The sequence below is a fragment of the Bombina bombina genome, chromosome 4 (genome assembly GCF_027579735.1).
Source record: "Bombina bombina isolate aBomBom1 chromosome 4, aBomBom1.pri, whole genome shotgun sequence".
NCBI lineage: Eukaryota > Metazoa > Chordata > Amphibia > Anura > Bombinatoridae > Bombina > Bombina bombina.
The window spans coordinates 704,595,223-704,613,137 of NC_069502.1; the positions used below are offsets into that span (position 1 = coordinate 704,595,223).

At 40.5% G+C, this 17,915-nt stretch overlaps 1 protein-coding gene across 5 annotated transcripts in view; it reads left to right on the forward strand.

Annotated features, from left to right (window-relative positions):
* Window positions 1-17,915, forward strand: part of BCLAF1 (BCL2 associated transcription factor 1) — a 157,570-nt gene that overhangs the window by 45,635 nt on the left and 94,020 nt on the right. For 4 of the 5 annotated variants that reach the window (XM_053710892.1, XM_053710895.1, XM_053710897.1 and 1 more), the window contains exons 4-6: window positions 4,990-5,892; window positions 7,261-7,905; window positions 7,993-8,162. In XM_053710892.1, the coding sequence (XP_053566867.1) occupies window positions 4,990-5,892; window positions 7,261-7,905; window positions 7,993-8,162 (1,718 nt within the window). The remainder of the gene's footprint in view (window positions 1-4,989; window positions 5,893-7,260; window positions 7,906-7,992; window positions 8,163-17,915) is intronic. The other variant, XM_053710896.1, reaches the window with a different exon arrangement.

Sequence of the window (17,915 nt, forward strand, 5' to 3'; positions counted from 1 at the left end):
ACAGGCCAAGAAGCCTGCTGCTGCTACCAAGACAGCATGAAGAGGTAGCCCCCGATCCGGAACCGGATCTAGTAGGGGGCAGACTCTCTCTCTTTGCTCAGGCTTGGGCAAGAGATGTTCAGGATCCCTGGGCACTAGAAATAGTCTCTCAGGGTTATCTTCTAGAATTCAAGGAACTACCCCCAAGGGGAAGGTTCCGCATGTCTCACTTATCTTCAAACCAAGTAAAGAGACAGGCATTCTTACATTGTGTAGAAGACCTGTTAAAGATGGGAGTGATACACCCAGTTCCAACTGTGGAACAAGGTCAGGGGTTTTACTCAAATCTGTTTGTAGTTCCCAAAAAAAGAGGGAACTTTCAGACCAATTCTGGATTTAAAAATTCTAAACAAATTTCTCAGAGTGCCATCGTTCAAAATGGAAACTATTCGAACGATTTTACCTACAATCCAGGAGGGTCAATTTATGACTACCGTGGATCTAAAGGATGCGTATCTGCATATTCCTATCCACAAAGATCATCATCAGTTCCTAAGGTTCGCCTTTCTGGATGTGGCTCTCCCATTCGGACTAGCCACTGCTCCAAGGATTTTCACAAAGGTGCTCGGGTCCCTTCTAGCGGTTCTAAGACCCAGGGGCATTGCAGTGGCACCTTACTTGGACGACATCCTAATTCAAGCGTCGTCTCTTTCAAAGACAAAGGCTCACACAGACATTGTTCTAGCCTTTCTCAGATCTCACGGGTGGTAGGTGAACATAAAAAAAAGTTCCCCGTCTCCGTCAACAAGAGTCCCTTTCTTGGGAACAATAATAGATTCTTTAGAAATGAAGATTTTCCTGACAGATGTCAGAGAGTCAAAGCTTCTAAACGCTTTTCAAGTTCTTCACTCTGTTCTACGGCCTTCCATAGCTCAGTGCATGGAAGTAGTAGGGTTTTTTGGTTGCAGCAATGGACATAGTTCCTTTTGCGCGAATTCATCTAAGACCATTACAACTGTGCATGCTCAAACAGTGGAATGGGGACTATACAGACTTGTCTCCAGTGATTCAAGTAGATCAGAATACCAGAGACTCACTCCGTTGGTGGCTGACCCAGGATCACCTGTCCCAGGGAATGAGCTTCCGCAGACCAGAGTGGGTCATTGTCACGACCGACGCCAGTCTATTAGGCTGGGGCGCGGTCTGGGATTCCCTGAAAGCTCAGGGTCTATGGTCTCGGGAAGAGTCTCTTCTACCGATAAACATTCTGGAACTGAGAGAGATATTCAATGCTCTCCGGGCTTGGCCTCAACTAGCAAAGGCCAGATTCATAAGATTCCAATCAGACAACATGACGACTGTTGCTTACTTCAACCATCAGGGGGGAACAAGGAGTTCCCTTGCGATGAGAGAGGTGACCAAGATCATCAAATGGGCGGAGGATCACTCCTGCCACCTGTCTGCGATCCACATCCCAGGAGTGGAAAACTGGGAGGCGGATTATCTGAGTCGTCAGACCTTTCATCCGGGGGAGTGGGAACTCCACCCGGAGGTGTTTGCCCAGTTGACCCAATTATGGGGCATTGCAGACATGGATCTGATGGCGTCTCGTCAGAACTTCAAGGTTCCTTGCTACGGGTCCAGATCCAGGGATCCCAAGGCGACTCTAGTGGATGCATTAGTGGCGCCTTGGACTTTCAACCTAGCTTATGCGTTTCCACCGTTCCCTCTCATTCCCAGGCTGGTAGCCAGGATCAAACAGGAGAAGGCCTCGGTGATTTTGATAGCTCCTGCGTGGCCACGCAGGACTTGGTATGCAGACCTGGTGAATATGTCATCGGCTCCACCATGGAAGCTACCTTTGAGACAGGATCTTCTAGTACAAGGTCCATTCGAACATCCAAATCTAGTTTCTCTCCAGCTGACTGCTTGGAAATTGAACGCTTGATTTTGTCTAAGCGTGGGTTTTCGGATTCTGTGATAGATACTCTGGTACAAGCCAGAAAACCTGTGACTAGAAAGATTACCATAAAATATGGAAAAGCTATATCTGTTGGTGTGAATCCAAGGGATTCCCATGGAGTAAGATTAAAATTCCTAGGATCCTTTCCTTTCTCCAAGAAGGTTTGGATAAGGGATTATCAGCGAGTTCTCTAAAAGGACAGATTTCTGCTTTATCTGTCTTGTTACACAAACGACTGGCAGCTGTGCCAGATGTTCAAGCTTTTGTTCAGGCTTTGGTCAGGATCAAGCCTGTTTACAGACCCTTGACTCCTCCCTGGAGTCTAAATTTGGTTCTTTCAGTTCTTCAAGGGGTTCCGTTTGAACCCTTACATTCCATAGATATCAAGTTGTTATCTTGGAAAGTTCTGTTTTGGGTTGCTATTTCTTATGCTAGAAGAGTTTCTGAATTATCTGCTCTGCAGTGTAATCTGCCCTATCTGGTGTTCCATTCAGATAAGGTTGTTTTGCGTACTAAACCTGGTTTCCTTCCAAAGGTTGTTTCCAACAAGAATATTAACCAGGAAATAGTTGTGCCTTCTTTGTGTCCGAATCCAGTTTCAAAGAAGGAACGCTTGTTACACAATTTAGATGTAGTCCGTGCTTTAAAGTTCTATTTAGAAGCAACAAAGGAATTCAGACAAACGTCTTCTCTGTTTGTCGTTTATTCTGGCAAGAGGAGAGGTCAAAAAAGCTACTGCTACCTCTCTTTCCTTTTGGCTGAAAAGCATCATACGATTGGCTTACGAGACTGCCGGACGGCAGCCTCCTGAACGAATCACAGCTCACTCTACTAGGGCTGTGGCTTCCACATGGGCCTTCAAGAAAGAGGCTTCTGTTGATCAGATATGTAAAGCAGCGACCTGGTCTTCACTGCACACTTTGTCCAAATTCTACAAATTTGATACTTTTGCTTCTTCTGAGGCTATTTTTGGGAGACAGGTTTTGCAAGCCGTGGTGCCTTCTGTTTAGGTAACCTGATTTGCTCCCTCCCTTCATCCGTGTCCTAAAGCTTTGGTATTGGTTCCCACAAGTAATGGATGACACCGTGGACCGGACACACCAATGTTGGAGAAAACAGAATTTATGCTTACCTGATAAATTACTTTCTCCAACGGTGTGTCCGGTCCACGGCCCGCCCTGGTTTTTTAATCAGGTTTGAAGAATTTCTTTCTCTATACACTACAGTCACCACTGCACCCTATAGTTTCTCCTTTTTTTCTCCTAACCGTCGGTCGAATGACTGGGGGGGCGGAGCCTGGGAGGGACTATATGGACAGCTCTTGCTGTGTGCTCTCCTTGCCTTTCCCTGTGGGGGAGGAGAATATCCCACAAGTAATGGATGACACCGTGGACCGGACACACCGTTGGAGAAAGTAATTTATCAGGTAAGCATAAATTCTGTTTTTTTCCCCTGCTCCTGTTATTTTGCTCTTATTTCTTTTTCTACCTCATTTTTACTTTGCTATACATTAGACTGAAGTACATGTGAAGTGGGAGGGTATTTATAGAGCTCTTGGGGGTTTTGGAATCTTTGCCTCCTCCTAGTGGTAGGGAGGAGTAATTCCCAGGACTAATGGATTGTGGACTCTCACCACCATCAAATAACTTATGTTTATCTGAAAAATGTATTTGTTTTTTTGTAGTTTCTTGCGTTAGAAAAGGTTGGATTCTGGAAATGTTGCACAGTTGTTCTCGGCAGGATTTGAAGAGGTCTTGTATATGTGGTGTGAATATGAGTTCAGAGTTAAGTGTGACCGCCCCTAGACAGCGGACCTGGGTTGAGGTGTTGAGAATAAAGTCTCCAACTGCAAGATAAATGTTGGATGTCTTGGGGATGGGGGAATAAGAAGCAGCTAATTTTTAGACAAATTAAATTGCACGTAGTGCGGGCATATCCAAGAAGAGAAAATTGCAGAAAGTCAGTTGGTAATCTGGTTGAGTAAAGCAAAATATCAGGAGAGGAAAGACAGATTTGAGTATCAGCATATAAGTGGTATTACAACCCAAAGGAGTAAATAAGTTTTCCAAGGGACGATGTATATAAAAAAAAAAAAAAAAAAAAAATCAGCGGATATTCTGTTAAAGGAAAATCGAGCGATTTGAGAGATAGGAAGCAAACCAGGAGAGGGCTGTGTCTTGGATGTCAAAAGAATGTAGGATTTGTAACAAGAGGATGGTCAACTGTGTCAAATGCAGAAAATAGATACAGAAAAATTAGTAAGGAGTAGTGTCCTTTTGCTTTAGATTATTGCAGATCATTTTGTTACTTTAGTAAAAGCTGTTTCTGTTGAGTGTTTAGGGCTAAAACCAGATTGTAGGGGACCAAGTAAAGAGTTAAAAGAAATTGAGTCGTTCCAGTAATTTGGAGGCAAAGGGAAGTTATGAGACCAGTTGATAGTTAGAAGGGGTGGAGGGGTCGACGCATGCTTGAATGTATCAGGAACTTTGCCAGTGACTGACTGGTGAAAGAGAAGAGTTGGGGCAGGGATTAGAGAAGCAGATAGTGATGGAAGTTGTTGTGAAGGAATTGGTCAAAAGGACAGGTTGTGAGATGAGCAGAAGAAAGCATTATGAAGGCTTCTTCCTCTGTCACAGTAGGAAAGCGACAGAGGTTTGATAATTGAAGGGGTGGGTAGGAGGGCTGGGTTTGAGTGGTGTGAGGAAGAGATGTCTTTTCTAATTGTCAATTTTTCTATTTTTGAAGTGATCAGCAATAATCTGAGCAGTGAGTTTGGTAGTGGGTGGAGGTGCAGGCAAACGTAGGAGGGAGTTCAAGGTTGAAAACAGCCATCTGAGGTTGGCTGTGTGAGTTGACACGAGGGAGGCGAAATAGACTAACAGCGCTACGGAATTTTGTGGCTTTCCAAAAAATAATAATTTTAGAATTTATCAGTGCTTTTTGTTTCATACTACCCTATTGTACTCATGCAGGATAACTTTCAAGAGTGCAAATGCTGTACCTTTTTAATGTGTTCTAGATCCTAACTGTATATTTTGTAATGTAAGTTCCAGGTCACGGTCTCGAACATATTCAAGGTCTCGCAGCAGAGAACGTGTTTATAATAGGGATTATCACAGAGATTATCGAAACAATAGAGGAATGAGGCGTCCATATGGCTTCAGACCTAGAGCAAGAGGTTATTACCAAGGTGGTGGAGGCAGATACCATCGTGGTGGTTTCAGACCTATGTGGAACCGAAGATACTCTCGTAGTCCTAGGCGAGGACGTTCTCATTCTAGAAGTCCAAGGAGAAGATCTGTGTCATCACAGAGGTCAAGGAGCCCATCCCACCGGTCTTACAAGTCTTCTCAATCACCAAAGTCTTCCTCTTCACGCTCCTCATCACGTTATAGCAAGTCACCAGTGTCAAAAAAACACACTTCAAAAGAGAAGCAGACCCATAGAGTTGATGGGGCTGATAAATCAGAAAGCCCCAAAAATAGCAAATTGTGTGATGATCCAAAGGATGCATTTGACCCCTCCGAGCCACTAGATGAACTCGGCAAAGACTTGGAGATACATGGTGATAGCTGGGCAGGTCTTTCTGCTTATGAGAATAGTCCTAGGTCACCTTGTAGTCCATCTCCTGTTGCCTCTCCACCCAGCCAGAGTTCATCCCACTCTAATTATCCTAACCTTAGTGTGATTCATTCTGCCAAAGACACTTTGTCTCAGAATTCGCATTCAGTCATGCATACTCCAGAAATTTCTGGTTCTGGCTCTGGTGAAAATGATTCTACACGTTACAGCCCATCCCAGAACAGCCCACTTCATAACCCTTCCCATAAGAGCCCAATAAAGACTATCTTAAGCCAGAACCCATCACGGGAAGAGGGACGTTCTCGCTTCTCTTTGTACACAGACACTGTACAGCAGGATCTCCCAAAAGTTACAAAGGCTTCCAAAAAGTGAGTAAGAAATGGTTTTGTCTATGCAGTGCTAGTAGCTGCATATGAAGATATAAAATTACTATTGCATTCAGCTTTTTATCCATGTTTGCTTTTTATTTACTTATGCGAACATGCACTATTAAGATTTGCTTATTACTTTCTAAAATTATTTTAAAGGTGCATAAAGCTGCAATAAGAAAATGCTATACTATGTGAGAGCATTTTCTTATTGTACATTTTGCTTGCCTATTCCTGTGCGTCTAACCCAATAAAGTCGGCTCTGGGCCAGTAGTGCACTACTGGTCTGGAGTTGAACACAGAGATTGAGCTGATGATGGGTAGCACGTCTGCATAGCTGCCAGTCACCAGCTGTGATTTGCAGGGTAATGTCGCTCCAGAGATAAGTATATTCATTTGAGTTTCTGTGAACTCTTTAAAGGGATAGTATACACCAATTTTCAGATAACTGCATGTAATAGACACTACTATAAAGAAGAATATTTACTGATCTTAAAATCCAGTATAAAAACTTAATTAGAGGCTACGAAGAACACTGTTGATGAGGTAAGGCTGGTGAATCAGGAATAGCAGAGACTACCCCCCTCCCCTGCATATGAAAAGACCCCTTAAACAGGAACAAGCAGGAATCTGTGGACATCAGTAAACATATAAAACTTTAGGGCTTCGCTAGGAATCTGAAAATCAGTTCAATGTTGTTTAAAAATAAGCAAAACTATACATTGTTACAAAAACACACCAGATGGGCTATATAAATGGATCATCTACAAACATTTATTCAAAGAAAAATCTAGATTACAATGTCCCTTTTAAAGTGCCTTAGTCGTTAGTATGAACAGATTTTTTTTTAATTTATTTTTTACAATTTGAAATAATCTTAAAGCACAAAAACATGAATAAGAGGAGACATTACTTATCTTATTCAGGATGTTCACAAATGTGTTTGCTTTTTGACTTAGATGATCTTGTTTGTATTGGGATACATTTTGTGCATCTTTGAGGGTTTGTGTTGCTAATAAGAGTGGTTTTTACTATATTTTTGAGTTTTGTATTGAAGAGGAAAGTATAGATTAGAGAGGTAAAAGGGGAAAGTATCATGGTAGAGTGGCAGACAGCAAATCATAAGCATGGATTTTTGAAAGTCAAACATGTTTGCTAAAGAAGCATGAAAAAGTTTTTATTTTTATGTAACTTGAGGAGTTTAGTGGTAATCTGTTTTGTTAGGGAATCATTTATTAAAGAAGTGATTCATAATTGTTGGTGTACTTTTGCAAATGTCCTTAGATTCAAACTACCTGTAATAAACCTTTGAGGTCTTGAATCAATTTTTTTTTTCTTTTTAACCTGTCACCTTGTGTCTACATACAGGTATGCAGATGATGACCATAAATTATTCCCTATTGAAAAGGCTAATACAAAAGAAAAAGAGATCCAGAAAGAGAGGGGGGCAGAGAAAAACAAGAAGGAGATAGGTAGGATTTGGGATCATGAGACTGCAGATTATTTTGGAGAGAAAGAAAGGGAGAAATCTCCATTTTTGACTATTTCTGAGAGTGAAGACCTAGAGGAAACTGAAGACTACAGGCAGTTTAGAAAATCTGTGCTTGCGGATCAAGGGAAAGGTTTTTCTTCAGCTTCTCACTGGAACTCTGATGATGAGTCCACAAAATGCAAGTCAAAAACTTCCACAAAAGTTAATAAAGAGGGAGACAAAAATAGGGAAGGAAAGGGGCAGAAAGTGGCAGAAAGGGCATCAAAAGTTAAACAAAAGGATGAAGAGAAAGTCATTGAGAAATCTATGAAGAAGAAAGATAATCAGTCACCTGACAAGGTAAAAAGTGATAAGCTTAAAGACATCTTTAGTTACAGACTACCTTTACGTACAAGCACTGACATAAAAGAGAAGAGCATGTTCAGGGAAGAAAGTCCACTCAGGCTCAAAATGAAAGCGACAGAGTCAAACCACCCTGAAGTTAAGCTGAAAATGATTAATGTGCCTCTTGATGATAGCAGGTAAGCAAGCTATTTTGTGTTACTTCTTTCTTTGTATATATGTTTACTTTTGCTAAATATTTTCTCTATTTTGACATATGTGTAAAGGCCATCCTCTCTGACTAATGACAGGCTGTTAGCCAGTACCCTTGTTCATTCGGTCAAGAAAGAGCAAGACTTCCGATCCATCTTTGATCACATCAAGGTGTCCTTCGCCAGCAAAACATCTCCTGAGTCCTTTACCTACCACATTGTCTCTTTAGTACACCAAGTGAAAGGTAAGGTATTTTTGTATACGTTGACCTACAAACAAAAATAGTAACAAATATCTCGTAGCCAAGTTTGAGGTCTTTTGTTTTTAATAAGCTTTTAGAATATTGCAACATTTTATGGCATAGAAGATGTGGCAAACGTGAAAAGTTTGAAAGACATCTTCCACAGTTATCAGACATTCTTTCATGTGTCCTCAAATTTAATTCTGTGTGTTTCCTACTGTCAGAAGAAAACACAAGTAGGTGACTGCAATATTAATTTATTTCGATGTTACATAGACAAGCAAATAGGTGATTTTTCGGAAGACAATCCCTTAGACATGCCAAACAAACATGTTACAATGACTTATATACACTTGTACCACTAGGTGGCGCAATAGTGCAATTAACTCCTCCTTTACATAAACAACAGTTTAACTGTATTACAAATTTTATATATAAGAACACGTCTCTAGTGGTGTGTTACCTATCTTATATTAATACATCTCATCATATATTCCAAAAGCAGAGAGAGAGAGAAATATAAACAGTCCTAAGTAAAAAATGCCAAATGGCCTAGTACAATTATTTACAAAAAAACAGATCCCAATCTTTGTTCAAACCCTTAGGTTGAAGGGTTCCTAATTCATAAATCTAGAAGGATTCATTTTGCGTAAGTATCAATTCCCTATCACCACCTCTACGAGACTTCTCAATATAGTCTATAATTTGAATATGAAGCTGACTGTGTGGCCAGCTTTAAGAAAATGGTTAGCAAGAGGGGCTTTCACATTTTTAGTACAAATATTACTTATGTTCAATAATGCAGTCTTTGGCACTTCTTGTCTACTCGCCAATGTAACCCCCCCTCCACAAGGACATTTAACCATATAAGCAATGAATGTAGTCAAAAATGTAAAAAAAAAACTTTCTTTCTTAAGACACAGTGAGTCCACGGATCATCATCATTTACTGTTTGGAATATCACTCCAAGCCAGCAGGAGGAGGCAAACTGCACCACAGCAAAGCTGTTAAAGGGACACTGAACTCACATTTTTTCTTTTGTGATTCAGATAGAGCATGCAATTTTAAGCAACTTTCTAATTTACTCCTTTTATCAAATGTTCTTCATTCTCTTGGTATGTTTATTTGAAAAGCAAGAATGTCAGTTTAGATGCCGGACCATTTTTGGTGAACAACCTGGGTTGTCCTTGCTGATTGGACAGCATCAATAAACAAGTGCTGTCTATGGTTCTGAACCCAAAAATTGCTGGCTCCTTAGCTTAGATGCCTTTTTCAAATAAAGATAGAGAACGAAGAAAACTTGATAATAGGAGTAAATTAGAAAGTTGCTTAAAATTGCATGCTCTATGTGAATCAGGAAAGAAAAAAATTGGGTTCAGTGTCCCTTTAAGTATCACTTCCCTTCCCACAAACCCCAGTCCATTCTCTTTGCCTGCGGTGAAAGGAAAATCTGGCACTTCAGGAGCTGGATGCTGTAAAAAAGGGGACGTTTTTATCATTGACCATTTGGAGGGTTAATCATATGGGCAGTTAGCAGGCACTGTGGACGATGGGGAAATGTTAGGTTTCATTTTATTGGTGGCTCAGCTTGTGTCCTAAGCTCCGGTTTAGACCCGGGCAAGGACTATGAGTATATGGTATTGTTTTTATATACTTTTTTAATATTACATTTTCCTCTGAAACGTAGCTCTATGGCCGCCCCAGATTAGAGAGGGGTGTTTCTCTTACAGTTCTGGCGCCCTTTTCGTTTTCACTTCAGCTGTGAGTTCTGGAGTAGTGACGCAGATGGTATTGGCTGCTCTGCTATACAGATAATTGCTCAGTCGACAGATATCACAGGTCCGGAGTGAGAGCCGGATCGTTGGGCTAGAGGACAAAGCTGCTGAGGTGTAGAGGGTTACCTGGGGATTGTTCTCTGCTCCGTTTTTTAGATTTTGCAAGTATTCGGTGTCTGATAAGAAGTTTTCTTCAATCAAGAATTTATTATTTTAAAGCAGAGTAGGTTTGCTCTGATCTTTCCTGGGGTCTAACTGTAGCCCACATAAGTTCCTTCAGTAGGGCAGTGGTGGCTTTTAAGCAATTGGGAACTTGTGAGGTACAATCCTCACTGTGCTTTCTCAAACAGTTTTGCTGCCCTAATCAGAAAGCCTGAGTTAACTTACTCAGTTCTTTCCTTTTCCACAGGTCCATGTGAGGAACGGTACCGTCTCAAACCAGGTGAGCTGTCCTGCTGCCGGACAGACTGACATTCAGGTAAGTGCCATGTATAATTTTTCTTATAGTGAAACTGTCACCAGTGCGGCAGCCTACTGGTTTGATGTGTTGTCTGATTCTATTCAGACAGATACTCCTCTTGAGGAGATCCAGGACAGGATTAAGGCTCTTAAGTTAGCCAATTACTTTATCATGGATGCTTCCTTACAAGTCATTAAGTTGGGAGCAAAAATGTCTGGCTTTGCTGTACTAGCTCGCAGAGCCTTATGGAAGAAGTTGGTAAACTTGCTAAAGAAGATGTATGTTCACCAGGGTCTCCAATGGTAGTGTTCTTGGGGACCATAATAGATTCCCTATCGATGAAGATTTTTCTGATGGAAGTCAGAAAATAAAAAGATTTTCTACTATTGCCTTGCCCTTCAGTCTGTCTCGGCCGTCAGTTGCTCAATGTATGGAGGTGTTTGGTCTGATGGTTGCTTCCATGGACATCATTCCATTCACTCAGCTCTATCTCAGAGCTCTGCAGTTATGCATGCTAAGACAATGGAACGGGGTCTATGCGGATCTGTCTCCTCGAATAGATCTGGATCAGGCGACAAGAGACTCTCTTCTGTAGTGGTTGTCTCAGGATCACCTCTCCCAGGGCACTTGCTTTCGCAGACCTTCATGGGTGGTAGTGACCATGGATGCCAGCCTGCTGGGCTGGGGAGTAGTCTGGGGCTTGTTGAAGGCTCAGGGTCTATGGACTCGGGAGTAGTCAGATCTCCCCATAAACATCCTAGAGCTGAGAGCGATCTTCAGTGCTCTACTGGCCTTAGCTTCAGCCCGGTTTATCAGGTTTGAGTCGGACAACATAACATCGGTGGCGTACATCAACCACCTGGGAAGAACTCTCCTTGGCCATGACAGAGGTGGCTCGGATTATTCAGTGGGCAGGGACCCACAACTGCTGTCTATCTGCGATCCACATACCAGGAGTGGACAGTTGGCAAGTGGATTTTCGGAGCAGACAGATCCCGGAGAGTGGGAACTCCATCCGGAGGTGGTGTTCCAGCTTGACCATCAATTGAGGGTGGCCGGAGCTGGGTAGGGATCCACAGGCTGTCCTGATAGACGCTCTGGCGGTCCCTTGGAATTTCAGTCTAGCATACCTGATTCCCCCGTTCACTCTCCTTCCACGAGTTATTGCTCGAATCATACAGGAGAGAGGGCATTGGTGATTCTCATAGCACCGATGTGGCCTCACAGAATCTGGTATGCAGACCTAGTGGAAATGTAATCTCTTCCACCTTGGAGACTACCTCTGAGGAAGGACCTTCTACTTCAGGGCCCCTTCCTTCATACAAATCTTGTTTCTCTGAAGCTGACTGCTTGGAGATTGAACGCTTAATTTTAGCTAAGCATGGGTTTTCCGAGTCGGTTGTTGAGACCTTGATCTAGGCTCGCAAGCCTGTGTCTAGAAGGATTTACCATGAGATATGGTGTAAATATCTTTTATTGGTGTGAATCCAGAGGTTACTCTTGGAGTAGAGTCAGGATTCCTAGTATTTTGTCCTTTCTCCAGGAGGGTCTGGAGAAGGGTTTGTCAGCAAGTACTCTGAAAGGTCAGATTTCTGCGTTGTCTATTTTGTTGCATAAGCGTCTGGCGGATGTGCCAGACGTGCAATCTTTTTGTCAGGCCTTCATCAGAATCAGGCCTGTGTTTAAATCTGTTACTCCTCCATGGAGTCTTAACCTTGTTCTTAAAGTTTTACAGCAGGTTCTGTTTGAGCCTATGCATTCCTTAGATATTAAGATGTTATCTTGGAAGCTTTTGTTTCTTGTTGCCATTTCTTCTGCTAGGAGAGTCTCGGAACTCTCGGCGTTGCAGTGTGATTCCCCTTGTCTTTCATTCTGATAAGGTGATTCTGCATACTAAGTTAGGTTTCCTTCTTAAAGTTGTTTCGGACAAATATTAATCAGGAAATTGTTGTTCCTTCTTTGTGTCCTAATCCTCCTCCTCATAATGAGCGTTTGCTGCACAACCTAGATGTTGTGCCTGCGCTGAAATTCTACTTGCAGGCGACTAAGGACTTTCGCCAGTCTTCTGCTTTGTTTATCTGTTTCTCTGGGAAACGCAAGGGTCAGAAAGCTACGGCTACTTCTTTCGCTTTGGCTGAAGAGTATAATTTATTTGGCCTATGAAACTGCTGGACAGCAGCCTCCTGAGAGAATCGCAGTGCAGGCTGTTTCTTCTTCTTGGGCATTCAAAAATGAAGCTTTTGTGGAACAGATTTGCAAGGCTGCAACATGGTGTCGTCCTGCATACTTTTTCTAAATTTTATAAATTTGATACTTTTGCTTCGGCTGAGGCTTCTTTTGGGAGACAGGTTCTTCAAGCAGTGGTGCCTTCTGTTTAGGTTACTTGTCTTGGCCCTCCCTTATCATCTGTGTACTCTAGCTTGGGTATTGATTCCCAACAGTTATTGATGATGATCCGTGGACTCACCGTGTCTTAAGAAAGAAAACAAAATTTGTTTTACCTGATACATTTATTTATTTATTGACACGGTGAGTCCACGGCCATCCCTGTCTTTTGCAGACAGTTCTTTATCTAATCTTTTGGCACCTCTGCACTTTGTGTTATTTCCTTTCTCTCCTTTTCCTTCGGTCGAATGGCTAGGGTTTGTGGGAAGGGAGTGATACAACTTTGCTGTGGTGCTCTTTGCCTCCTCCTGCTGGCCAGGAGTAATATTCCCGACAGTAATTAATGATGATCCGTGGACTCACCGTGTCAAGAAATAAATAAATTTATCAGGTAAACATACATTTTGTTTTTATGTTGTATTTCTTTCCTCTGTGTGGATGGTAAACACTGATCCTTTTGTCTTTTGCTACAACATGAACATCCCAGGCAAGGATAACAACCTTGATTTTTAGTGGTTATAAATTTCAAACCTGACTTAAAGGGACACTAAATGCAAATTTTTTTCTTTGATTCAGATAGAGCATGCAGTTTTAAGCAACTTTCTAATTTACTCTTATTACTTTTTCTTCGTTCTCTTGCTATGTTTATTTAAAAAGCAGGAATGTGATGCATATGAGCCGACCCATTTTTGGTTGAGAACCTGGGTTTTGCTTGTTTATTGGTGGGTAAATGTCAGCCTCCAATAATCACACGCTATCCATGGTGCTGAATCTAAAATGGGCTGGCTGCTATGCATTTATGATGTTCAAATAAAGATAGCAAGAGAACGAAGAAAAATTAATAATAGGAGTAAATTAAAAAGTTGCTTAAAATTGCATGCTCTATCTGAATCGTAAAAGAAAAAAACGTGGGTTCCATGTCCCTTTAATATTGGTCCTTACATCAGCCTTCACAAGTTTTTTTTTTTTTTTTTCCCCCTTGGATGTTCATACCCTTCTTATAGGCGGGCATAGGATTTTTTTGAAACTCTTGTATGGTGGGATTACAACTGGATAATACATTCCAATGTTTCTAATTATACGCTGGATTTCTCTACTTTAGGCATTATACTCTGAAAAAAATATCAATCTTGAATCTTTACTACCTCCCTTTTTATTTTTATTTTTTTTCTCCAATTTTATTAGGTTTTAATAAATTGGATCTGGGGATAGATTTAACCAATTCCATTTCACTTCTAATCATGGTTTCAGGGTACCCCCGCCCTATAAATTTTTTATTTCATGATTTAGGTAGAGCATGCAATTTAAAGCAACATTCTAATTTACTCCTATTATCAATTTTTCTTCGTTCTCTTGCTTTTTTTTATTTGAAAAAGAAGGCATCTAAGCTAAGGACCCAGATAATTTTTGGTTCAGAACATGGACAACAGTTGTTTATTGGTGCTGTCCAATCAGCAAGGCCAACCCAGATTGTAATCCAAAAATGGCCGGCTTCTAAACTTACATTCTTGCTTTTCAAATAAAGATAGCAAGAGAATGAAGAAAAATTGATAATAGGAGTAAATTAGAAAGTTGCTTAAAATCGCATGCTCTCTCTGAATCATGAAATAAAAAAAATTGTGTTCAGTGTCCCTTTAAGTCTTTTATCAACCATACTCTCATCAGAGACAATCTTGCGAACCCGCAGGAGTTGCATGTGGGGGAGAGAGTTAATCAGAGAAGGGGGGTGAGCACTATCATACCTCCGCAAGCTGTTATAGTCTGTTTTTTCTTAAATAGATCAGTTTTAAACTAATTACCCACTTTGATAATCCTCACATCTAGAAAATCTAGGTATTCTTCACTCCAGGTCAATTTGAATCTGTGATTAGTAGCTATATTCAATTCATTTACAAATTTTTCCAGGGTTCCAACGTCGCCCAGCCACACTCCAAAAATGTCATTGATATATCGCAATCAGGTGGCGCCATATCGAATAAACATTTCATTGGAGAAAATGAATCTCTCCTCATATTAATTCATAAAAATATTCGCGTAATTTGGGGCGACAGAACCCATGGCGGTACCTTGAAGTTGGAGAAAATAATCATCCTGGAACAAAAAATAATTACTATACAGTATAATAGTAAGCCACTGTAGGAAGAAATCAATTTGTGCAACATTGTATTGTGTTTCAGATTTTAGTACAGAGTGTACTGACTCAATACCACTTGTGTGAGTGATCAACGTATATAGGCTTCATTCATTAGAGACACTGGGGACTTTCTGAGAAAACTGGATTCCCTGGAGTTTCCTACTAATACGTTCATTCTATTTAGTCAAGATGTTGTAAGCCTATATATGTCGATCACTTACACAAGTGGTGTTGAGTCAGTACACTCTGTACTAAAAGTGGGTAATTGGTTTAAAAAGGATCTATTTAAGAAAAAAACAGATTGTAACAGCTTGCTGAGGTATGATAGTGCTCGGCCCCCCCCCCCCCCAGATTAAATCTCTTCCCCACAGTCAACTCCTGCGGGTTCGCAAGATTGTCTCTGATGAGAGTATGGTTGATAAAAGACTTAAAGAAATGGGAGAAAGATTTATAGAACGAGGGTACCCTGAAACCATGACTAGAAGTAAAATGGATTTGGTTAAATCTATCCCTAGATCCAATTTATTAAAACCTAACAAAATTGGAGAAAAAAAATAATGGTAGTAAAGATTCAAGATTGATATTTGTTTCAGAGTATAATGCCCAAAGGAGAAATTCAGCGTATAATTAGAAAACCTTGGAATGTATTATCCAGTTGTAATCCCACCATACAAGAGTTTAAAAAAAATAATCATATCCCCGCCTATAAGAAGGGTATGAACATCCAAGAAAAACTTGTGAAGGCTGATGTAGGGACCACTATTAAATCAGGTTTAGGATTAAGATTAAAACCACTAAAAATCAAGGTTGTTACCCTTGCCTGGGATGTTAATGTTGTAGCAACATGACAAAAGGATCAATGTTTTACCATCCACAAATAGGAAAAAAAATGCTATATAAAAGGCTTTTTTTACATGTTTGACTACATTCATTGTTTATATGGTTAAATGTCCTTGTGGGGGGGTTTACATTGGCGAGTTGACAATAAGTCCCAAAGACCACATAATTGAATATAAAAGTAATATTCATACTAAAAATGTGAACGCCCCCGCTTGCTAACTATTTTCGTAAGGCTGACCACACAATCAGCTTCGTTTTCAAATTATAGACCATATTGAGAAGCCTTGTAGAGGAGGTGATAGGAATTAGGAACCCTTGAACCTAAGGGTTTGAACAAAGTTGGGATCTGTTTTTTTTGTAAATAATTGTACTAGGCCATTTGGCATTTGTTTGATACTTAGGAATGTTTATATTTCTTTCTCTCTGCCTTTGGGCTATATGATGAGATTTATTAATATAAGATAGGTAACACACCACTAGAGACATGTGTTCTTATATATAAAGATTGTAAAATAGTTAAACTGTTGTTTATGTAAAGGAGGAGTTAATTGCTCTATTTCGTCACCTAGTGGTACAAGTGTATATAAGTCATTGTAACATGTTTGTTTGGTATGTCTAAGGGATTGTCTCCCGAAAACGTTGCCCGTTTGCTTGTCTATGTAACATTGAAATAAATTAATCATGCTGTCGCCTATTTGCCTTTTCTACTATTTGATTGGGGCCTTTTGGCAGTGGCCATAAGGTGATGTGCATTTTCTCCAGAGTGCTGGAATTTTCAAATTTCATTGTTTCCTACTGTCTTCAGCAAGTCTAACAACCTCTTTGCCTTTACTTTTTCTCCAACATTGGTGTGTCCGGTCCACAGGGTCATCCTTACTTGTGGGATATTCTCTTCCCCAACAGGAAATGGCAAAGAGTCCCAGCAAAGCTGGTCACATGATCCCTCCTAGGCTCCGCCCACCCCAGTCATTCTCTTTGCCGTTGCACAGGCAACATCTCCACGGAGATGGTTAAGAGTTTTTTGGTGTTTAAATGTAGTTTTATTCTTCTATCAAGTGTTTGTTATTTTAAAATAGTGCTGGTATGTACTATTTACTCTGAAACAGAAAAGGATGAAGATTTCTGTTTGTAAGAGGAAGATTTTAGCACAGTAACTAAAATCGATTGCTGTTTCCACACAGGACTGTTGAGATGAAGTAACTTCAGTTGGGGGAAACAGTTAGCAGTCTTTTCTGCTTAAGGTATGACTAGCCATATTTCTAACAAGACCATGTAATGCTGGAAGGCTGTCATTTCCCCTCATGGGGACCGGTAAGCCATTTTCTTAGTTAAACATAAAAGAATAAAGGGCTTCAAAAAGGGCTTAAAAACTGGTAGACATTTTTCTGGGCTAAAACAATTGCTTTACTAGGCATATTATGCAGATTCTAACTAATTATTGGTATTATAATCTTGGGGAATGTTTAGAAAAACGGCAGGCACTGTGTTGGACACCTTTTTCAGATGGGGGCCTTTCTAGTTATAGACAGAGCCTCATTCTGGGACTGTATAGGGGTTAAATGTAAAAACGGCTCCGGTTCCGTTAATTTAAGGGTTAAAGCTCTGAAATTTGGTGTGCAATACTTTTAATGATTTAAGACACTGTGGTGAAATTTTGGTGAATTTTGAACAATTCCTTCATACTTTTTCACATATTCAGTAATAAAGTGTTTTCAGTTTGAAATTTAAAGTGACAGTAACGGTTTTATTTTAAAACGTTTTTTGTGCTTTGTTGACAAGTTTAAGCCTGTTTAACATGTCTGTACCATCAGATAAGCTATGTTCTATATGTATGAAAGCCAATGTGTCTCCCCATTTAAATTTATGTAATAATTGTGCCATAGTGTCCAAACAAAGTAAGGACAGTAATGCAACAGATAATGATATTGCCCAAGATGATTCCTCAAATGAGGGGAGTAAACATGATACTACATCATCCCCTACTGTGTCTACACCAGTTATGCCCACACAGGAGGCCCCTAGTACATCTAGTGCGCCAATACTTATTACCATGCAACAATTAACGGCTGTAATGGATAACTCCATAGCAAATCTTTTATCCAAAATGCCTACTTATCAGAGAAAGCGCGATTGCTCTGTTTTAAACACTGAAGAGCAAGAGG